This window comes from Felis catus, chromosome B3 (genome assembly GCF_018350175.1).
Source record: "Felis catus isolate Fca126 chromosome B3, F.catus_Fca126_mat1.0, whole genome shotgun sequence".
Lineage (NCBI taxonomy): Eukaryota > Metazoa > Chordata > Mammalia > Carnivora > Felidae > Felis > Felis catus.
Genome location: NC_058373.1, coordinates 28,091,965 through 28,116,890, shown reverse-complemented (window position 1 = coordinate 28,116,890; position 24,926 = coordinate 28,091,965). Strand labels below are relative to the sequence as shown.

The 24,926-nt window shown below is 39.3% G+C and overlaps 1 protein-coding gene across 1 annotated transcript in view; it reads right to left on the bottom strand.

The window, feature by feature from the left end:
* The window catches only part of NIPA1 (NIPA magnesium transporter 1), a 96,081-nt gene that overhangs the window by 35,665 nt on the left and 35,490 nt on the right, over nt 1–24,926 (bottom strand). Inside the window, exons 2-3 of the mRNA XM_023255034.2 lie at nt 20,388–20,435; nt 19,318–19,408 (exon numbers count right to left, since the gene is read on the bottom strand). Of these exons, the coding sequence (XP_023110802.1) occupies nt 19,318–19,408; nt 20,388–20,435 (139 nt within the window). The remainder of the gene's footprint in view (nt 1–19,317; nt 19,409–20,387; nt 20,436–24,926) is intronic.

Sequence of the window (24,926 nt, the reverse complement as noted above, 5' to 3'; positions counted from 1 at the left end):
CCTACAAGAGATCCTAAGGGGGATCCTGTGAGACAAAGTACCAGAGACATCACTACAAGCATGAAACCTACAGACATCACAATGACTCTAAACCCATATCTTTCTTTCTTTTTTTTTTTAATTTTTTTCAACGTTTTTATTTATTTTTGGGACAGAGAGAGACAGAGCATGAACGGGGGAGGGGCAGAGAGAGAGAGGGAGACACAGAATCGGAAACAGGCTCCAGGCTCCGAGCCATCAGCCCAGAGCCTGAGGCGGGGCTCGAACGCAGGGACCGCGAGATCATGACCTGGCTGAAGTCGGACGCTTAACCGACTGCGCCACCCAGGCGCCCCTAAACCCATATCTTTCTATAATAACACTGAATATAAATGGACTAAATGCACCAACCAAAAGACATAGGGTATCAGAATGGATAAAAAAACAAGACCCATCTATTTGCTATCTACAAGAGACTCATTTTAGAACTGAGGACACTTTCAGACTGAAAGTGAGGGGATGGAGAACTATCTTTCATGCTACTGGAAGTCAAAAGAAATCTGGAGTAGCCATACTTATATCAGACAAACTAGACTTTAAATTAAAGGCTGTAACAAGAGATGAAGAAGGGCATTATATAATAATTACAAGGTCTATCCATCAGGAAGAACTAACGATTATAAATGTCTATGCACTGAATATGGGAGCCCCCAAATATATAAAACAATTACTTACAAACATAAGCAACCTTATTGACAAGAATGTGGTAATTGCAGGGGACTTTAATGCCCCACTTACAACAATGGATAGATCATCTAGACACACGGTCAATAAAGAAACAAGGGCCCTGAATGATACATTGGATCAGATGGACTTGACAGATATATTTAGAACTCTGCATCCCAAAGCAACAGAATATACTTTCTTCTCGAGTACACGTAGAACATTCTCCAAGATAGATCACATACTGTGTCACAAAACAGTCCTTCATAAGTATACAAGAATTGAGATCATACCATGCATACTTTCAGACCACAATGCTATGAAGCTTGAAATCAACCACAGGAAAAAGTCTGGAAAACCTCCAAAAGCATGGAGGTTAAAAAACAGCCTACTAAAGAATGAATGGGTCAACCAGACAATTAGAAAAGAAATTTAAAAATATATGGAAACAAATGAAAATGAAAATACAACAGTCCAAACGCTTTGGGATGCAGCAAAGGCAGTCCTGACAGGAAAATACATTGCAATCCAGGCCTATCTCAAGAAACAAGAAAAATCCCAAATACAAAATCTAACAGCACACCTAAAGGAAATAGAAGCAGAACAGCAAAGACACCCCAAACCCAGCAGAAGAAGAGAAATAATAAAGATCAGAGCACAAATAAACAATATAGAATCTAAAAACACTGTAGAGCAGATCAATGAAACCAAGAGTTGGTTTTTTGAAAAAATAAACAAAATTGAAGCCAGTCTTCTCACAAAGAAAAGGGAGATGACCCAAATAGATAAAATCATGAATGAAAATGGAATTATTAGAACCAATCCCACAGAGATACAAACAATTATCAGGGAATACTATGAAAAATTATATGCCAACAAACTGGACAACCTGGAAGAAATGGACAAATTCCTAAACACCCACACACTTCCAAAACTCAAACAGGGGGAAATAGAAAACTTGAACAGACCCATACCCAGTGAAGAAATTGAATCAGTTATCAAAAATCTCCCAACAAATAAGAGTCCAGGACCAGATGGCTTCCCAGGGGAGTTCTACCAGACGTTTAAAGCAGAGATAATACCTATCCTTCTCAAGCTATTCCAAAAAATAGAAAAGGAAGGAAAACTTCCAGACTCATTCTATGAAGCCAGTATTACTTTGATTCCTAAACCAGACAGAGACCCAACAGAAAAAGAGAACTACAGGCCAATATCCCTGACGAATATGGATGCAAAAATTCTCAATAAGATACCAGCAAATTGAATTCAACAGCTTATAAAAAGAATTATTCACCATGATCAAGTGGGATTCATTCCTGGGATGCAGGGCTGGATCAACATTCGCAAATCAATCAACGTGATACATCACATTAATAAAAAAAGATAAGAACCATATGATCCTGTCAATCGATGCTGAAAAAGCATTTGACAAAATTCAGCATCTCTTCTTAATAAAAACCCTTGAGAAAGTCGGGATAGAAGGAACATACTTAAACATCATAAAAACCATTTATGAAAAGCCCACAGCTACTATCATCCTCAATGGGGAAAAACTGACAGCTTTCTCCCTGAGATCAGGAACACGAAAGGGATGTCCACTCTCACCGCTGCTGTTTCACATAGTGTTGGAAGTGCTAGCATCAGCAATCAGACAACAAAAGGAAATCAAAGGCATCAAAATTGGCAAAGATGAAGTCAAGCTTTCACTTTTTGCAGATAACATGATATTATACATGGAAAATCCGATAGACTCCACCAAAAGTCTGCTAGAACTGATACATGAATTCAGCAAAGTTGCAGGATACAAAATCAGTGTACAGAAATCAGTTGCATTCTTATACACTAATAATGAAGCAACAGAAAGACAAATAAAGAAAGTGATCCCATTCACAATTGCACCAAGAAGCATAAAATACCTAGGGATAAATCTAACCAAAGATGTAAAAGATCTGTGTGCTGAAAACTATAGAAAGATAAAGAAGGAAATTGAAAAAGCTACAAAGAAATGGAAAAACATTCTGTGCTCATGGATTGGAAGAAGAAATATTGTTAAAATGTCAATACTACCCAAAGCTATCTACACATTCAATGCAATCCTAATCAAAATTGCACCAGCATTCTTCTTGAAGCTAGAACAAGCAATCCTAAAATTCATATGGAACCATAAAAGGCCCCAAATAGCCAAAGTAATTTTGAAGAAGACCAAAGCAGGAGGCATCACAATCTCAGACTTAGGCCTCTACTACAAAGCTGTAATCATCAAGACAGCATGGTATTGTCACGAAAACAGACACATAGACCAATGGAATAGAATAGCAAGCTGAGAACTAGACCCACAAAAGTATGGCCAACTAATCTTTGACAAAGCAGGGAAGAACATCCAATCAAAAAAAGACAGTCTCTTTAACAAATGGCGCTGGGAGAACTGGACAGCAACATGCAGAAGAATGAAACTAGACCACTTTCTTACACCATTCACAAAAATAAACTCAAAATGGATAAAGGACCTGAATGTGAGACAGGAAACCATCAAAACCCTAGAGAAGAAAGCAGGAAAAGATTTCTCTGACCTCAGCCACCGCAATTTCTTACTTGACACATCCCCAAAGGCAAGGGAATTAAAAGCAAAAATGAGGGGTGCCTGGGTGGCTCAGTCAGTTGGGCGTCCGACTTCAACGCAGGTCATGATCTCGCAGTCCGTGAGTTCAAGCCCCGTGTCAGGCTCTGTGCTGACAGCTCAGAGCCTGGAGCCTATTACAGATTCTGTGTCTCTCTCTCTCTCTGACCTTCCCCCATTCATGGTCTGTCTCTCTCTGTCTCAAAAATGAATAAATGTTAAAAAAAAATTTTTAAAAAAGCAAAAATGAACTATTGGGGCCTCATGAAAATAAAAAGCGTCTGCACAGTAAAGGAAATAATCAACAAAACTAAAAGGCAACCAACGGGATGGGAAAAGATATTTGCAAATGACATATCAGACAAAGGGCTAGTATCCAAAATCTATAAAGAGCTCACCAAACTCCACACCAGAAAAACAAATAATCCAGTGAAGAAATGGGCAGAAAACATGAAGAGACACTTCTCTAAAGAAGACATCCAGATGGCCAACAGGCACATGAAAAGATGCTCAGCATCACTCATCAGGGAAATACAAATCAGAACCACACTCAAATATCACCTCACGCCAGTCAGAGTGGCCAAAATGAACAAATCAGGAGACTATAGATGCTGGAGAGGATGTGGAGAAACGGGAACCCTCTTGCACTGTTGGTGAGAATGCAAAGTGGTGCAGCCACTCTGGAAAGCAGTGTGGAGGTTCCTCAGAAAATTAAAAATAGACCTACCCTATGACCCAGCAGTAGCACTGTTAGGAATTTACCCAAGGGATACAGGAATACTGATGCATAGGGGCACTTGTACCCCAATGTTTATAGCAGAACTCTCAACAATAGCCAAATTGTGGAAAAAGACTAAGTGTCCATCAACTGATGAATGGATAAAGAAATTGTGCTTTATATACACAATGGAGTACTACATGGCAATGAGAAGGAATGGAATATGGCCCTTTGTAGCAACGTGGATGGAATTGGAGAGTGTGATGCTAAGTGAAATATGCCATACAGAGAAAGACAGCTACCATATGTTTTCACTCTTATGTGGATCCTGAGAAACTTAACAGAAACCTATGGGGGAGGGGAAGGAAAAAAAAAGAGGTTAGAGTGGGAGAGAGCCAAAGCATAAGAGACTCTTAAATAAAACTGAGAACAAACTGAGGGTTGATGGGGGGTGGGAGGGCGGGGAGGGTAGGTGATGGGCATTGAAGAGGGCATCTTTTGGGATGAGCACTGGGTGTTGAATGGAAACCAATTTGACAATAAATTTCATATATTAAAAAAAATAAAATAAAATGAGACTTCTATAGGCATCGTGTAGGTGGGTCTTGTTTTTTTGTTTGTTTTGTTTTTTTAATCCATTCTGATACCCTATGTCTTTTTATTGGAGCATTTAGTCCATTTACATTCAGGATGATTACTGAAAGATAGAAGTTTTGCCATTGGGTTACCTGTAAAGTTGGTGTTTCTATTGATGTTCTGTTCCTTTCTAGTCTTTGTTGCTTTTGGTCTCCCCCTCTTGCCCCCTGCCCCACTCAAAGAGTCCCCTTTAAAATTTCTTCCCTGATTGGTTTAGTGGTCACAAACTCCTTTAGTTTTTACTTGTCTGGGAACTCTTTATCTCTCCTTCTATTCTCAATGACAGCCTTGCTGGATAAAGTATGCTTTTTCTTTTTTTAAATTTTTTAAATTCTTTTATTTATTTTTGAGACAGAGAGAGACAGAGCATGAGCAGGGGAGGGGCAGAGAGAGGGGGAGACACAGAATCTGAAGCAGGGTCCAGACTCTGAACTGGCAGCACAGAGCCCGACGTGGGGCCCAAACTCACGGACCGCGAGATCATGACTCGAGCTGAAGTCAGACGCTTAACTGACTGAGCCACCCAGGTGCCCCATAAAGTATTATTTTTTTTAATCAAAAGGAATAACAAGCGAATTTATTATTTACTTATTACTGTATTTGTCGCTTGATAGATATCATGTAACCATTACTTTTATTAATATGTAATATTTAAATATAAATGGCACAAAAAATGAATAAAACATAAATGTGACTATACATATATTTCCAAAGTTTATATACATTAAGGAACCTCAGAATTAATCAACAGATTAGTACTCTATTCCTGTTTTGATAGTTGAATATATTTTTCTTTTTAGTCTGCTATCTTACGAGGCTGTTAAATTATAAAGTAGGTATCATCGTAAAGACAGTAATTTTGTGATCAAGAAAAAATACTTAAAGAATTTTGAGTGGGGGGCACCTGGGTGGCTCAGTTGATTGAGCCTCTGATTCTTTTTTTTTTTTTTTTTAATTTTTTTTTTCAACGTTTTTAATTTATTTTTGGGACAGAGCGAGACACAGCATGAACGGGGGAGGGGCAGAGAGAGAGGGAGACACAGAATCGGAAACAGGCTCCAGGCTCTGAGCCATCAGCCCAGAGCCCGACGCGGGGCTCGAACTCACGGACCGCGAGATCAAGACCTGGCTGAAGTCGGACGCTTAACCGACTGCGCCACCCAGGCGCCCCGAGCCTCTGATTCTTGATTTTAGCTCAGGTCATGATCACATGGTTCATGATATACAGCCCTGCACAGGGGACTGCCTGTGATTTTCTCTCTTCCTCTCTGCTCCACCTCGCTCATGCTTGCTCGCTCTCTCTCTCTCTCTCTCTCTCTCTCTCAAAATAAATAAACATGGAGGAGCTGTTGGATAAATAATTTTTATGTGTTGGAATGTTAAATCTTGATTTAAACCCTGCTTGTTCCATGTTCTCAATCCTTGCCGAGAATCACCTGAGCCATGCAGGAAGATCAGCAAGGCGCTGTGTGCTGGCAACACCATGCAACGCTGCAACCGAATTGAATCCAATGCAGCCGCCATTGCTGCCGCCCAAAGAGTTTCGTCTGGATAAAGTATTCTTGATTGCATATTTTTCCTTTTCAGCATGTTTGAATATATCCTGCCACTCCTTCTTGGCCAGCCAAGTTTCTGTGGACATATCTGCTGTGAACCTGATCTGTCTTCTCTTGTAGGTTAAGGATTTTTTTTTCTGTTGATGCTTTCAGGATTCTTTCCTTGATGTATTTTGTGAATTTGTCCATGATATACTTTGGCGATGGCCAGTTTTTGTTGAATTTAATGGGAGGTCTCTGCATTTCTTGGATTTTGATGTCTATGCTCTTCCCCAGATTAGGGAAGTTTTCAGCTATAATTTGCTCACATAAACCTTCTGCCCCTTTTTTTCTCTCTTCATCTTCTGAGACTCTTATGATACAAAAGTCACGGAGTTCCGTAAGTCTGTCTTCGTGATCCATTACCTTTGTTTCCATCTTCTTTTCAGAATCATTATTTTCCATATTTTTATCTTTTATATCACTAATTCCTTTCTCTGCTTCATGCGTCCTTTCTGTTATGCAATCCATTTGGGTCTGCATCTTAGTTATAGCGTTTTTATTTTTGGCCTAAATTTAATCTCTTATCTCTGCAGTAAGGGATTCTCTAGTCTTCTATGATTTTTTAAATCCTACCTCAGATATCTTACTTATATCTGTATTAATTGAATCCCTGGCTGTCATTTCTTCATGTTGTTTCTTTTGGGGCAAATTCCTCTGTCTTGTCATTTTGGAGGAAAAAACATAATAATAAAATAAAATAAAAATTAGAAAAAAAAAGGATGCTAGATCCTAGGTGTGTTTTGGTCTGCTTGTTAAGAGAAGCTTGAGAGAAAAAAAGTAAAATTTTTTTTAAAAATCTGCCTTTTCTATATTCTAGAAAAAAAAAAAAAGAAAGAAAAAACAAAAAGCCAGATCCAGTTTCCCCTAGAGCTGACACTTTGCAGCACTCTGTGATCAGCAGACTTAGTGCATGAGAGGGAGTTGTGTTGGTCTTCTGGGAGAGTGGCCTGCTGCTCTCATTCTGAGGTATATTTGCCCTAGTGGAGATGTGCCTGGAGGATCCGGGGGGGGGGGGGGGGGGGAGTGGAGCTTGGTGTAATGTGTCTGTTCTCTGCTTGGTGGTGCTGTTTAGCTCACTGAGGTTGATTAGTGGTAGTGGGCTATGGGTAAAAATGGTTTCATCCCCTTCTCTAGTCTCTGAAGCAGAAAGTTCCAGCCCTCACAGACACACAAATGATCCCCTCTGCTCTGTCCCTGGTGTCCTTGACCAGGCTATCCGCTTGCCTAGGCATGGCAATCTTGTGTTTTATACCTCAGGTGCAGCTGTGTTTCAAAACCTCACACTTCAGACAATGCACTGCTTGAACCCACTGCCTAATCCTGAGGGAGGTTCTTGACACACTGTGGCTGGTACCAGCTTTTTACAGAAAACAGAACTGTGCAGCAGAAGTGGCCTGAAGTTTATGGTAAACCACAAAACACAAGGGGCACTAGGGTATGCTGCCCTCAGCTGACACCTTTGTTCCTATACTGGTGAACAGGGCCACCCCACAAGGTCTTTTGTGCATGAAGAGGCCCTATCACCGCTTCCAAATGCACTCCAAGCAGGGGAGCCACTTCTCCCCGTGCAATGAAGGGGATCCTCAGACCATGCTGCCTGCGCCTTGGGCTCTGCCCTGCTTCCTTACCAGAGCACCACCAGGCACTGAATTCCAAAGTTTCAGATTCTGTGCTGTTTATTTATTTTTAAATTATTTTTAATTTTTAGAAAGAGAAAGCACACACACACAAGCCAGGGAGAGGAGCAGAGAGAGAGAGAAAGAATCTTAAGCAGGCTCCACTCTAAGTGCACAGCCAACATGGGGCTTAATCCCACAACCCTGGGAATATGATCTGAGCTGAAATCAATGGTCAGATGCTCAACTGACTGAGCCACCCAGGTGTCCTTGCACTCTGCCATTTATAAAAACCTGGTGGTATGGAAACCCTCTTCTTTTTCCGTGTCAACGGTTTTGGGGAACAGTTTCATTTGCAATCCCCTGCACATTTTTATGCCCCCCCCCAACTTACCTCTCTGCAATCAGGGCTCCCTCCCCGCATCAGCAGAGCCTCTTTTCTCCCAAAAGTCAACTCTCTGCAGTTCCTACCTCCATGGGTTGTTTGTTCTGTTTGTAGACGAGAAGCTTTGTTTTCTAAGACTTTTGACTGATTTCTTGGATGTTCAGAATGATTTGATATTTATCTAGCTGTTTGCAGGAGGAAGCAATCATAAGGCTGCCCTACTCCTCTGCCATCTTAACCAGCATATAGTTTTTCATAATATTCTCTTATGATTGTTTGTATTTCTGTGGTGTTGGTTGTTTCTCCTCTCCCATTTGTGATTTTCTTTATTTGGGTCCTTTCTCTTTACTCTTTGATGACTGGCTAGGGGCTTACCAATTGTAATTTTTTAAATTATTTTTTATTTAATTTATTTTTTAAATTTACATCCAAGTTAGATAGTATATAGTGCAACAATGATTTCAGGAGTAGATTCCTTAATGCCCCTTACCCATTTAGCCCATCCCCCCCTCCCACACCACCTCCAGTAACCCTCTGTTTGTTCTCCATATTTATGAATCTCTTATGTTTCGTCCCAATCCCTGTTTTTATATTGTTTTTGTTTCCCTTCCCTTCCTTTCTGTTTTGTATCTTAAAGTCGTTATATGAGTGAAGTGATATTTGTCTTTCTCTAATTTCGCTTAGCATAATACCCTCTAGTTCCATCCACATAGTTGCAAATGGCAAGATTTCATTCATTTTTATTGCAAAGTAATACTCCATTGTATATATATACTACATCTTCTTTATCCATTCATCCATTGATGGACATTTGGGCTCTTTCCATACTTTGCCTATGTTGATAGTGCTGCTATAAAGGGGGTGCATGTGTCCCTTCGAAACAGCATACCTGTACCCCTTGGATAAATACCTAGCAGTGCAACTGCTGGGTCATAAGGTAGTTCTATTTTTAATTTTTTGAGGAACCTCCATAATGTTTTCTGGAGTGGCTGCACCAGCTTGCATTCCCACCAGCAGTGTAAAGAGATCCTCTTTCTCTGCATCCTTGCCAACATCTGTTGTTGTTGGGATTGTTAATGTTATCCATTCTGACAGGTGTGATGTGGTATCTCATTGTGGTTTTGATTTGTATTTCCCTGATGATGAGTGATGAGCATTTTTCATGTGTCAGTTAACCATCTGGACGTCTTCTTTGGAGAAGTGTCTATTCATGTCTTTTGCCCATTTCTTCACTGGATTGTTTGTTTTTTGGGTGTTGAGTTTTATAAATTCTTTATAGATCTTGGATACTAACCCTTTATCTGATATGTTGTTTGCAAATATCTTCTCCCATTCTGTCAGTTGCCCTTCAGTTTTGCTGATTGTTTCCTTCGCTGTGCAGAAGCTTTATATCTTGATAAGGTCCCTATAGTAGTTCATTTTTGCTTTTGTTTCCCTTGCTTCTGGAGACGTGTTGAGTAAGAAGTTGCTGCGGCCAAGATCAAAGAGGTTTTTGCCTGCTTTCTCCTTGAGGATTTTGATGGCTTCCTGTCTTACGTTTTGGTCTTTCATCCATTTTGAGTTTATTTTTGTGTATGGTGTAAGAAAGTGGTTCAGGTTCATTCTTCTGGATGTCACTGACCAGTATTACCAGCACCACTTGCTGAACAGACTGTCTTTATTCCATCGGATATTCTTTCCTGCTTTGTCAAAGATTAGTTGGCCATACATTTGTGGGTCTATTTCTGGGTTCTCTATTCTGTTCCATTGATCTGAGCTTCTGTTTTTCTGCCAGTACCATACTGTCTTGATGATTACAGCTTTGTAATACAGCTTGAAGTCCAGGATTGTGATGCCTCCCGTTTTGGTTTCTTTTTCAAGATGGCTTTGGCTATTCAGGGTCTTTTCTGGTTCCATACAAATTTTAGGATTATTTGTTCTAGCTCTGTGAAGAATGCTGGTGTTATTTTGATAGGTATTGCATTGAATATGTAGATTGCTTTGGGTAGTATTGACATTTTAGCAATATTTGTTCTTCCTATCATGGAGCATGGAATATTTTTCCATTTCTTTGTGTCTTCTTCAATTTCTTTCATAAGCTTTCTATAGTTTTCAGTGGACAGATCTTTCACCTCTTTGGTTAGATTTATTCCTAGGTATTTTATGGTTTGGGTGTGTAATTTTTTCAAAGAAAAAGCTGGTTTCACTGATCTGCTCAGTTTTTTTTTTTTTTTCAACATTTATTTATATTTGGGACAGAGAGAGACAGAACATGAGCGGGGGAGGGGCAGAGAGAGAGGGAGACACAGAATCGGAAACAGGCTCCAGGCTCTGAGCCATCAGCCCAGAGCCTGACGCGGGGCTCGAACTCACGGACTGCGAGATCGTGACCTGGCTGAAGTCGGACGCTTAACCGACTGCGCCACCCAGGCGCCCCTCGTTTTTTAGTTTTTATATCATTTATTTCTGCTCTATCTTTATTATTTCCTTCCTTCTGATGGCTTTAGGCCTAATTTGTTGTTCTTTTTCTAGCTCCTTTAGGTGTAAGGTTAGGTTTTTTATTTGGGATTTTTTTTTTCTTTTGCTTCTTGAGGTTGGCCTGTATTGCTACCTACCTACCTCTTAGGACCACTTTTGCTGCATCCCAAAAGTTTTGGGCCATTGTGTTGTAACTTTCATTTGTTTCCATGTAGTACTGTTTTATTTCTTCCTTGATTTCCTGGTTGACCCATTGATTGTTTATCTACCTTCTGTTTCCATGAGTTCAGTTTTTTTTAGATTCCATATATCAATGATATCTATAGTATTAGTCTTCCACTAACTTATTTCACTTAGCATAATGCCCTGAAGTACATTCATGTTTTTATAAATAGCAGAATTTTCCTTATAGTGATTTTCCTTTCTTTTTCAATAATATATCACGTCTTTTTTTTATCCATTCATTCATTGATGGACATTTAGTTTGTTTGCATACCTAACTATTGTGAACAATGCTGCAATGAACATGGCAGTGCAGACAGCTCTTTGAGATCTTGTTTTCATTTCCTTTGGATATATACCCAGCAGTGGGGCTGCTGCATCATGTGCTAGTTCTATTGCTAGTTTTTTGAGGAACCTCCACACTGTTTTCCATAGTGGCTATACCAATTGACATTACCGCCAATAAAACACCAGTGTTCCCTTTTTTTAATGCCCTTCCTAATACTTGTTACCTCGTAGTTTTTTGTTTGTTTGTTTGTTTTTGATAATAGTATTTCTAACAGGAGGGAGGGGATATCTTACTATTGATTTGATTTACATTTCCCTAGTGTTAGTTCTGTCAAGCACTTTCTTGTAACCGTTGGCCATTTGTACATATTCCTTGGAAAAATGTCTATTCATATTCTCTGCAAATTTTTAAATCATATTGTTTGTGTTTGCTATTGAGTTATAGTTCTTTATACTTTTTGGATATTAACCCCTTATTAGATACACGATTTGCAATATATATTCTCCCATTCTGTTGGCTGTCTTTTCATTTTGTTTCTTTTGCTGTGCAGAAGCTTTTTAGTTTCATGTAGTCCCACTTATTAATTTTTGCTTTTGTTGTGTTTTAGTTTGTATCCAAAAAATAATTGCTAAGACCAATGTCAAGGAGCTTCCCCCCTATGTTTACTTCTAGAAATTTTATGGTTTCAGGTCTTATGTTTAAGTCCTGAATATGTTTTAAATTTTGTGAGTGGTGTAAGAAAGCGGTCCAATTTCACACTTGTGCATGTGGTTATCCTATTTTCTGAACACGATTAATGGAAGAAACTATCCTTTTCCCTCTCCACTTGATTCCCTTGTCAATGTTAGTTGACCATATATGTAAGGGCTTATTTTGGGGCTCTCATTGCTGTTCAACTGGTCTGTGGAATGGCCAATACCATACTGTCATGATTACTATTTTCATGCCAATAACATACTGTTGTGATTACTAGCTTTATATTCTAGTTTGCAGTCTGAAAGTGTGATGCCTCCAAATTTTTCTTTCATTCTCAAGGTTGCTTTGGCTTTTGCAGACCTTTGTAGTTCCATATACATTTTAGGATTATATTTCTGTATCTGTGAAAAAAGCCATTAAAATTCTGATAAGGACTGCACTTAATCTATAGATGGTTTTGCATAGTATCAACATTTAAACAATATTAATTATTCCAGCCCATGAATATGAGATTTCTTTCCATTTGTACATGTCTTCAATTTCTTTCATCAAAATCTTGTAGTTTTCAGAGGGTTCAAGATGGTAACATGGAAAGACCCTGAACTCATATCCTTCCAGGGACACAGCAAATCTACACCTATATACAAAGCAATTCCTCCTGAAGAACTGAGGGTTGACTGAATAGCTTTTGCACAACAAAGGATAGAGGGACCACACAGCAACTGGCAAAAGAGACAGAGGCATGGTAAACATGGAAACCCCACCCCTGATGCTACAACTATAGTGGGAAGGAATAGCACTAGGGGACCTACCTGCATGCATATTCACCTGCCCTAGGACACAGAAAAAAAAAGCTATGGCTTAAAGGGAAACTAGAATTGAAGTGAAATAAGCCTGTAGCACTTGCCAAGTAATAGAGAAACTGCTGGAACTCTCTCCAGGTTCAGAGGTACTTGTCAGCACCACTGTTATGTTCACCTTCCACCTTGAAACCACAGATCGGAGTAGGGTGCAGGTGCCTGAGCTGGCATGTCACCTCAATGAGCACCAGGCCTCTAGCTCACACCAACCCCAGCATATGCCCCAAGGCAGTCCCTAGAATGATGCCTATAAGGGCTCTGTCTCCACAAGGAGGCCCCCATACTGATTCCTGCTCAAGCTCCAGCCATCCCACTAACACCGCCCCAGTATGGTGGACACTGGGACTCCCCTGAAGTGCTCCCACTACAACTCTAGCCATCTCACCAAGGCAGCACAGGTACAAAGCTCCCAGAAAACCCCCAGCATGCATCTACTTCAGCTCTAGGTAGCCCTGATGCGGAACCCCCTGGATCACCAACCATCAGCCACATCAACTCAAGCTGACCCACAAAGGCACACCCTGCATCAACACCCCAGGACACCAGGCCTGTGCCCACTTCTTCACTAACTGTCCTACACTGTATGTTAACTAACTTGAGGATAAATTTTAAAAAATATAAACAAACAAATAAATAACGACCAGGAGACATACTGTTTCACCTAATTCATAGAAACAAACACAGAAAGCCAAACAAAATGAGGAGACATATAAATACGCTCCAAACAAAGGAATAAGAAAAACCTCATGAAAATAATTAAATGAAATGTAGATAAACAATCTACCTGATAAGGAATTCAAAGTGGTGGTCATGATGATGCTCAATGGACTTGAAAGAAAAATGGATGGGGGCACCTGGGTGGCTCAGTTGGTTAAGCGTCTGACTTCAGTTCAGGTCATGATCTCACAAGCAGTGGGTCTGGGCCCTGTGCATCAGGCTCTGTGCTAATAGCTCAGATTCTCCCTCTCTCTCTGCCCTCTCCTACTTGCACTCTGTCTCTCTTTCTCTCAAAAAAAAAAAAGCTAAAAAAATTTTTTTAATAAAAATAAAAATGTATTCTTAAGTATTTGTTTGTTTTGGTACTATTTTATAACTGAATTGTTTCCTTAATTTTCATTTTTGGCTTGCCCACTGCTACTATATACAGATACAATTAATTTTTTATATTGAGCATATATACAGCAACCTTGCTGAACTTGTTTATTAGTTCTAACAGTTTCTTAGCAGGTCCTTAGGATTTTCCATACATAAGATCATGTCCTCTGCTAACAGAGATAGTTTGACACCTTCCTTTCCAATCCAAGTGTCTTTTAATTCATTTTTGTTCACTCAATTTGCTTGCCCAGCTACAGTGGCTAGAACCTTTAGTACAATGCTGAATGTAAGTGGCAAAAGTAGATGGCTTTTTCCTGATCTAAGGGGGAAATCATCCAGTCTTTAACCATTAAATATGATGTTAGCTGAGGGTGGGGGGTGGGGATTCACAGAGGTCCTTCGCCAGGTTAGGAAGTTACCCTCTGTTTCTAGCATATTGATTGTTTTCATCATGAAGGGGTACTGAATTTTATAAAAGGATTTTGCTATGTCTATTGACATGTATTTATTCTATTGATGAGGTGTATTAACTAATTTACACTGATGCTAAATCTATCTTGCATTCTTGAGATAAATCCCACTTGGTCATACTGTATAATCCTTTTTATATATTGCTGAATTTAAATTAGCTAGTGTTTTGTTGAGGATATCTGCATATACGTTAATAAGAGAATGGTTTACAGTTTTCTTTTCTGATTTCTTTGGTTTTCTTACCAGGGTAATATTGCCTTATAGACTGAGTTGGGAAGGGTTCCCATCTCTCCTATTTTTGGGAAAAGTTTGTAAAGAATTCTATTAATTCTTCTCTAAATGCTTGAAAGTACTCACCTCAAGTGAAACCACCGCTACTTGAATTTTTCTTTGTTGGAAGTTTTTATATTACTAATTCAATCTCTTTACTTGCTGTAAGTCTATTCAGATTTTCTATTCTTAAAACATTTTCAGTAGTTTGAGTCTTTCTAGAAATGTGACCAATTCATCTAAGTTATCTAATTTGTTGACATACTGTTGTTTATTTGCTTATAATTTTTCTATTTCTGTAGAGCTGGTGGCAATATCCCTCTTTTGTTTCTGATTTTAGTAATTTCAGTCTTTGTCAATCTAGCTGAAGGGTTATCAATTTGTTGATCTTTTTAAAGAACAACCTTTGGGTTTTGCTGCTTTTCACTGTTGTATTTCTGTTCTCTATTTCATTTATTTCAGTGATTTTGCTTTCTGATTTCATTCTATTGCAATCAGAGAAAGTATTCTGTATGGTTTCAATACTTTCACATTTATTGATGATTATTTTTATTGCCTAGCATATGGTCTATGCCAGAAAATGTTCCATATATATACTTGGGAAAATGTGAATTCTACTGTTGGGTGGAGTGTTCTCTCTGCCCTTCCCCCACTCACGCTCTCTCTCTCTCTCTCTCTCTCTCTCTCTCTCAAAATTAAACATTAAAATTTTTTTCAAAAAATCCCTTATATCATAGCTTTAATTACTGACATATTTAACTTAAATCTTTTTCCATTTTATTTTTTATTGTAGTAAGTTAAACTTTTCATTTTTATTACTTCAAACTTTAGACACTTCTTATCCTTTCAACATCTGAAAGATACTCTTTTTTTCAAGTTGTAAAAATAAAATTTTTCTTATCCATGGGCCATAAATCATGGAAATATAGCTAACTTTTTTTCCCCTCCTCTTTTACAGATTAAACCTCCATCACACATACTATGGGTTGTGCTAAAGTAAAGATGCAAACTTATTCAGTAAAAATCAGAGACAGAAAATGTCTACAGCTATATGTAATGGATTACTGGGTACATTAACTCATTGGATTTGCCACAGCTTTACACCGAACGCTGAACTCTGCACTACTGAGCAGGATGACATACTTCAATATATCACATAATTCACATGAGTCATGCACTGCAATAGTATCAACAAACCATTCAATGTTGTATTTGCCTCTATTTCCACACTTGATGGCCATCCAGTATATAATGCTTTATTCACTTATTTTGATGGTTCTATGATTTAAATTGATGTTCCTACAAATTGCTTACCAGTTTTCCCAATATAATTTAAAGGAAAAAAAAACCCCTCTCTCTTTTAGACTAGAGACATGACTGTTAAATGCAGTTTCCAATACTAGACTAGATCCTGTGCTAGGAGGAAAAATGATGGCACAAATGAAAAACAATGGTATAAAAATAATGGTATAAATGGTAAAAATAAAGGTATAAAGAATAATAGTATAAAATAAGGGTATAAGGGGACAATTAACAAAATTGGAATACGGAAGGCAGATTAGACACATGTATTACAATGTTAAATTTATTGAAATTGATCATTGTACTATAGTTATTAAAGAATATTTGTGGGGTGCCTGGGTGGCTCAGTCAGTTAAGGTTCTGACTCTTGGTTTTGGCTCAGGTCATGATCTCATGGTTTCATGAGTTCAAGCCCCACATTGGGCTCCATGCTCACAGTGTAGAGCCTGCTTGGAATTCTCTGTCTCCCTACCTGCCCCTCATCCACTCACGCTGTCTCTGTCTCTCTCAAAATAAATAAATAAAGTTACTTGTCATGTTAGGAAAGAATATTTGTCATGTTATGAAATACAAACTGATGTGTTTAAAGGTGAAGAATCATGATAGAATACATAGTATTCTAGCGGATCAAAAAGACCTCACAAAACAAACAAATAAAAAACCAAAGAAACACCACATTCATATAGAACAATGGTTCTCAACTAGGGATGATCTGCTTCCTCCCCAAGGACATTTGCAGTGTCTGGATATATTTTGGGGGGGGAGGGGTACCATTGGCATCTGATCAGTGGAGTCCACAATGCTACTAATAAGCGCCCTACAATGTACAAATCAGCCCTCACAACGAATGATCTGGTCTCAAATGCCAACAATATTGAGGTTGAGAAACCTTGATGCAGAGAAAGCAACTGGTAGAGCGAAAGGGATAAAATAGCAACAATAGCCGTGTCTAGGTGAGCGTTATGAGTGTTGTTTTGATTATTCTTTTGTTTTAAAGTTTTTATTTAAATTCCAGTTAACATACAGTGTAGTATTAGTTTCAGGTGTACAATACAGTGTCTCAACTACTTACAGACTCCACCTGGTGCTCATCAAAAGGGCACACTTTAATCCCCATCACTTATTTAACCCATCACCTGTTTTGATTATTCTTTTTTTTTTTCTTAAGTAGGCTCCACACCCAGCGTGGAGCCCAGCATGGAGCCCAGGGCAGGGCTTAGACTCACAACCCTGAGATAAAGACCTGAGCTTAGATCAAGAGTCAGACACTCAGCCAACCAGACACCCCCCTACCCTGAATTTTAATTATTCTTAATCTTGTAACTTTTATGTAATTTGGAAATTATTTCCAAATAAAAAGTGTTTTTAAACTTCTTTTATAATTTTTTTAATGTTTATTTTGAGAGAGAGAGAGAGAGAGCGAGAGAGATCACGCGCGCATGTGAGTCGGGGAGGGGCACAGAGAGAGGGAGACAGAGAATCTGAAGCAGGCTCCAGGCTCTGAGCTGTCAGCACAGAGCCCGACACAGAGCTTGAACTCACAAGCTGTGAGATCATGACCTGAGCCCAAGTTGAACTCTTAACTGACTGAGAGCCCCAGGCACCCTAAACTTCTTTTAAAAGTACTATGTTGTTATGATTATCATACACTGAGTCATTACAGAGAAAAGTGGACCTATTTTGGGGCTCTGTATTCTATTTCTAGTCTATCTCCTGAAGATTTGGAGAAGTGAACATTTCTGGTGAGGTGACTTAATAACTGCTAAAGTCCACAGAAACAGTTCTTTGGGTCTTAATTAAGCAAGGTATTTTTTTTTTTATTAAATTTTTTTTTCAACATTTATTTATTTTGGGGACAGAGAGAGACAGAGCATGAACGGGGGAGGGGCAGAGAGAGAGGGAGACACAGAATCGGAGACAGGCTCCAGGCTCTGAGCCATCAGCCCAGAGCCTGAGGCGGGGCTCGAACTCACGGACCGCGAGATCGTGACCTGGCTGAAGTCGGACGCTTAACCGACTGCGCCACCCAGGCGCCCCTAAGCAAGGTATTTTAATATATGCATATTAAATGTGCAATGTGCAAAGATTCCAGGGTCTGATTATTTGCCTGATTTTTTTTTTCAGGAGAACAAATCAGAGTGAGGTTGGGCTCTAGGAAGTTGGAGCAGTGATTCCCCAAAGTGAGCACCATTCATGCAATCCAAGCTCTTAAGGGCCATCCAGACACAAAGCAACATCAAGCCACATGCGATATTAGCCTTTTGGGATAACAGCCACATCCTACAAACACATTTCCAAAGTTAACCTCTAGAAAACACGTTTGTGCTTTCAGCCTACAGAATTTTAAAGCCTAATTAACTTTAAAGTACAATTTAAATGTAATCATAAGACACCCTTCTCTGAGAGTCTGTCTGGAATGCAGCAGAATACCAATAAATAAATGAGTTAGAAACTTGGATTTTATTTCTCTTCTATTATATCTCTGTTTATTAATAACTTCTCCAAAGGTAAAACGGAATATAAATAGGTTCACAGGAGGATATGTATTAAGCTATTTAATAAATGTTTCATAAAATCATTTTTTTAGGTATGCCAATGTAATAAAAAGACTCTACTTGTAATGCATGCTGGCTGGCAGCCTTCGAGCCCCCAGTCCTACCTTTTTCCCTTTGCCCCACATCTGGGCAACCTGATAAGAAAGCCTGCTCATACCCTTAGACCTTTGGTGTCCTCAGTCCCTGGCACTGGCAGAAATTTCAAACCACACAAGCCCCACCTGAGTGTGGGAACCTCCATCCCACTCACTTTCTAACAATAAAAACCCAAAGTCCCACCTCCCTCATTTCCCTCTGGACCAAAGAGAAACCCTTCTCCTAGGTGTGGGGATCCATGTGCTATAGATTGTTATGAGTCATGAACTCTATTTTACACCCATTGGTGCCCATGTGTCATTTGTTCCAACTCCATAATTTTCCAGGGTGGAGTGGGAGAATTGTCCAGTGTCTGGTAGAGGATTCTAGCTACCCAGATAAAACAGTAACTGACTAGTTTTGCTTAATGATTTCTCAGAATCACTTGTCAAGGCAGCAGGAAGACTCTAGTCTCTAAGTCTTCCAGGGCAAAGACCAGAAGAATGATAGGATCATACTTACTGATGTCCACACATAAATTAGGGTCTGAAATATACCAAAGCAAATTTCTATGAGAAAGGTTAATAATTCACAAAACAAAATTGAAAGGATAAAATTAAACCATACAGAGTAGAATACTGAAGTTACAATTAGTTACAATTTTGCTTTTACTATTATAGAGACAATTAAAATAGAAAGTTTTTTTTTTTAAACTACATGTTAAAAACAAAAACACAGACTCCCAGCTCTCACCCAAACGGCACTCCAAGGGCACCCAGTGGAGTCACCAGGACTGTGGGGACCGCCGTGTAAGCCAGGAAGTTTCCAATCTGGCCAACAGCCACTGTCAAGAGAATCACAAGGATACCACTTGCAATTACAGCTCTCTTTCAGCAATGATCAGAGTTTAATTGGGCAAGGAGCTGTTCTGAAAGGGCTATTTCTTCTCTATTACTTGTAAGGAAGCAAATGTGGGGCATTATTGCATAATTAAGGGTCCTGAAGGCAGGGGAGAGCAGGCCCCAGAGTGTCACTGACCCAAACTGGAAGACTAGTTTCCTCTGTGGAATTTCCCAAACTAAATGGCAGTGATTGACAGTAGGCGCAACAGCGTATATTTCCACTTTCCCCTTAACACATCCTTGTTTTACAACTAATCGCGTAGAATTTCTTGAGCCCCTTCAATGGCTTGGGACTTAACTCCAGTATAGACCACTGGGCCACAGTGACACGCTGCTGATATACCAGGTAGAAACACAACTGCCTGCATAGGACTGCATTCAGGGCTATACTAAGAGAGCTTAAAGATGAGCTCCTCAATAAAAGGAAATAATATCTGCTAGGTAACATCTTGCCTGAAAGGCAATGTGTGACAAATAAACCTCATAATATTGTTGAATTTTATAGTATAATTTTTCTTTATATATTTAGGGTTCTGAATTCTAATCCTATTAATTTTTATATGATAGCACATAACCTCTGCATGCGACCTCTTTTATCAGTCTGATTGAAGAAACTCTCCTTTGTAAAACCAATTACGTTCGACAAAACAAGAAATTTCACCAAGTGCCAACAGCCTGACTACAGATGAGTAAGCAGGAGCTATTTTAATTTCTTTGGAACCAGGACAGTCTGACCTGGACTAAATTCAGGGCTTACTGCAGGAAGTAGGACCCTCTACCTCCTCCCAACCGTGACTCCCACCCTGGTCCACAGTCCAAAGAATGCAGCCACACTCATTCCAACCTCTGCAGTCCTGCTAGAGGAATGACTGATCTTAAGAAAGAAAGCACATCAAACTGTTCACCACACTGGGTACTTACTTGCAATTGTGCCTGCCCACCACACAATGTCTGTTAAATAGGAAGTACCTATGAAAGAGTGAGATAAAAAGGTCAGAAAAGTACAAAGCAAGAGGTTTACAAACTATATACTTTAAAAAGGAACTTTTACTTGAAAATAAAATTGAAAAGAATATTGAATGCCATACTGCTTAGTCACCATTTTAAGAATCTTTAAGTTAGTCTATAAATAGCAGCATGAAAAACCACTAAAAGTGGCAAATACAGGTATTTTTTTGCAATGAACACAAGCTGACCCAAACAAGTCAAGCCTTTATTAAAGAAACATTTTTGAGCTCATCATGTGACCCAGAGTCACAAATATTCTTTGGCATGAAGTTTTATGTTGAAGTCCAGTTCTCTCATGCATTTACTGTAGGTCATTTATATGATAATTTTATTAGTATAGGCTTCAATGACTTGGTGGTTAAACAGGTTAGTCAATTTTCAAAATTTACCTTTCTCATATGGCTCTCTTTTCAACCATTTGGGCAGCAGACCTTTTCTCTCACTCAGTGATTTGACATTTTACACAGTTTCTTGTACTCTCTTAGGTTACCCTCATATACCCCATGTATAGTCAGACAGAACCATGAGCAGGTGCCCAGGCCTCTCCATCACATGGGTCCCTCCTTCCTGTATGAGGAACCTGCAGCAAGATGGTCTCCCAACCGTTGAGACACAGATTTGTCCCACTTCAGATATGTCAAAATGTTTGTCTGACAGGTTTCTTCACTTCAGGTTAAAGTACCTAATTCTAGAGTTTAGCCATTCTAATAGGTGTGAGATAATATTGTGGTTTTGATTTGCATTTCCCTGATGAGTGATGTTGAGCAACTTTCCATGTGTCTGTTGGCCACTTGTATGTCTTCTTAGGAAAAATGTCTATTCAGATCTTGTGTCCATTTTTTAACTATATTGGGGTTTTTTTTGGTGTTGAGTTGTGTAAGTTCTATAAAGATAACTTATATCTTAATATTTTGGATATTAACCCTTATCAGATATATCATTTGCAAATATATTCTCTCATTCAGTAGTAAATGATGTTACAATAGGGATGTAATGGGACAGATGGTAGCTATACTTACAGTGAACACAGCATAATGTATAAACTTGTCAAATCACTAAGTTGCACATCTGAAACGAATGTAACATGTTATCAGCTATACTCATTTAAGTAACTCTGTAGTTACCTTTATAGGGAAATTACTTTTTAAAAAATAAAGTACCTAATTCTAACTGGACGTTCTAATTCTTAATAATTTAGTATAATGAACACAGGAAGTCAGTGATTCATGGAGGAACAGAATTACAGGTATTACAATATGTACTTGAAAACAGTGAAATGGGGCTAATAAGTAATGACAGAGTAGGAAGAATGGATGAGTTAAAATATGATCATTTGGCAACATCACAATAAAAACCAATGTAGCAAGAATCATTAATGGATACTAAAGCAAGTGGATAAAAGTTTGTTGAGGAATATAAGATTGCCACATAGTCTCCCTTAATCACCTCCATCAGTTTTTCATTAATTATTAAGAGAAAAGCTTACCTTTACAGTACTCTATAGACCCTGACAGACATCACCTAACCAAGTGGCTCAAGTTATCATCAGCAAAGGGACAAATCAATATTACATGCTTCCTGAGCGGATGCACTGAGAAGGATACAACATTATATCTGGTATTCCCGCCAAAGTGCATCACTTGAATTTAAATATGAGGAAACTGTGAAATAGACTATGAATTTGCTGGTTTGCACTCTAAAAAAGTGGGCACCTGGTTGGCTCAGTTAGTTAAGAGTCCGACTTCGGCTCAGGTCATGATCTCACAGTTAGTGAGTTCAAGCCCCATGTCGGGCTCTGTGCTGACAGCTCAGGCTGACAGCCTGCTTCAGATTCTGTGTCTCCTTCTTTCTTGCCTCTCCCCTGCTTGTGCTCTGTCTCTCTGTCTCTGTCTCTCTCAAAAAATAAATAAGCATTAAAAAATGTTTTAAAAGACAAGGTTCTAAAGACAAAGAAAGGCTAAAGAACTGTTGCAGATAAAAGAAAACTAAGACATGGTAACTCAACACATAAGATGCTAAATGAAAAAAAAAAACGTTGCTATAAAGGACAGTATTAGGGCAATTGGCAAAATCTAAATATGGACCGTTGTCAAGAAAAGACTTATAAAACCCACTTTCTTTCTACATGAGAATGTGACGCAAGGTTCACTTTCTGGTTCTAGGAAGCTGACAGCCATGCGGCCAGAGGATAACACTTAGAAATGACTTCTGATGGACAAATAGCACCTGACTGGAGGTCGGTGAACACCTGGTAGAGATCCCATTACTTGGACTCCCGAGTGCAATGCCTCTGGGAACAAGTATGTCTCCTGTGGGGCTTGGGAGCTCTGCCTCTGTGACTTTACCCTAGGGGGCACGAGGCTCATAAGGCAGGGCTGCTGTGGCATTGCCTACTGCAGCTCTGCCTCCAGGCCCCTGAGCCATGCTTTGCCTCTGCTGCCAACCTTCAGCAGGAGAGGGCACAGCACTAGCTATGGCTCCTGTCCTGTGTCCCTGAGTGTGTCTGAGGCAAACGTGGACCGTACAGCTGAGCCCAAGAAAGCCCCTCCTAGTAAGCACTGTAGACTAGTTACCAGATATTAGTGCAAAATCCATGTTGAATTTCCTGAATGTGTTAATCACACTGTGTCTACTTAAAAGAATGCCCCAGTACCCCCCAAATACATGCTATATTTAAGAAAAAAATTGTTTTAGTTTTTATTTTAAGTAGGCTCCATGCCCAATGTGGGGCTTGACTCATGACAATCAAGAGTCACATGCTCTACCAACTAAGCCAGCCAGGCACCCCTGCATGCTGAATTTAAAGAATGAAAGTTCATGAAGTCCACTTCCAGAATGCTGGTGTGAGGAACCCTGTGGACCAGTTTCCCACTGAAACAACAATAACTGCCAAATAAAGTATTAAAATTGTTTTTCAAGTCTCTGAAATTGCCCTAAAAGCATATAGCAAATAAAGAAACGTGTACTCAAGAAAAATCTACTAAATCACAGTGAGAACAGTGTAAGCCCTTAGCACATGAGCTAAGACCTATTTGTTCTCTCCCTCACTGCAATTCAGCTTCACAGAAGCTCCACTCCAGGCTGGTAACCAAGAAAATGAGGTCCCCTCTCCCTTTAGCTCTCCATCACCAGGAAGAGCAGTTCTTCAGCATTTCTTATCCCCTTCAAGTTGAATAGGCTAAATATCTGATCAGTGTATCCAAGAGTTTAGGGACTTCTTTCCCCAACCCAGCCCCTACCCAGAGACTCTATCCCTGGTACAACAGGCCCTGATCATCCTATCCTGTTTTAAGCCTGAAGGTAGGGTGCAAGTCTCATGCTTAGAGAGGCAAGCAGAGATCAGAGGCTACCAACTACTCCCAATAACTAGTCTCAACAAATATACCTGCCTTAAATTAACTGGACAAGACTATGAAGCAACTAAAAGCTAGATGTGATACCCAATGAGGCAGACAAGAGAAAAATTAGGTAAAGAAACAGTCAAAGCCCAGCTAGTCATCTCAAGTAAAGGTGCACATACCCAAGACTATAACCTCTGAGGTGTGTGTCATTACAGGCTTCACAGGGGAAACAGACTTTACCAAAATACTCCACTAAACAAATTTAGGTCACTAAACAAATAAACAAGCAAACAATCCACCGAGACAAGGAGGTCAATCAAATTCCAGAGTTGCTATCATACATTACCTAAAATGTCCAGATATCAACAAAATTCATGACAAAACAACAACAAAACAACCCAATTCAAAAATGGCCAAAAGACTTGAATAGACATTTCTCCAAAAAGATACACAAATGGCTAATAAGCACATGAACAGATGCTCAACATTGCTAAACATTAGGGAAACACAAATCAAACCCATATCACTTCACATCCACTAAAGTGACTACTATTCACAAAAACAAAACAAGTGTTGGTAAGGATGTGGATAAACTGGAAACCATGTGCACTGCTGGTGAAAATGGAAAACGGTGCAGCCACAGTGGAAAAGGGAATGGCAGTTCCTCAAGAGGTTACATATAGGGTCACCATATGATCCAGCAATTCCCCTTCAAGGTATATACCCAAAAGAACTGAAAGTGGGGACTTAAACACATATTTATTTGTACATCATGTTCATACCAGCATTATTCACAATAGACAAAAGGTGGAAACAACAAGTATTCTACAGCAGATGAATGAACAAATGGACAGACAGAATACAATGGACATGGTCCTTTTTGCTATACACGAAAAAGCAGCAAACGGTACAAGAAAGATTGTTATTCAACCTTAAAGAGGAATGAAATTCTGCTACATGCTACAGCACAGATGAACCTGAGAGACAGTATGTTAAGTGAAACAGCCAGTCAAAAAATAACAAATATTTTATAAGTGAACTTAACATGAGGTACTGAGAGTAGTCACTTCCATAGAAACAGAATGTGATAGGGGCTGGGAGTGAGAACGGG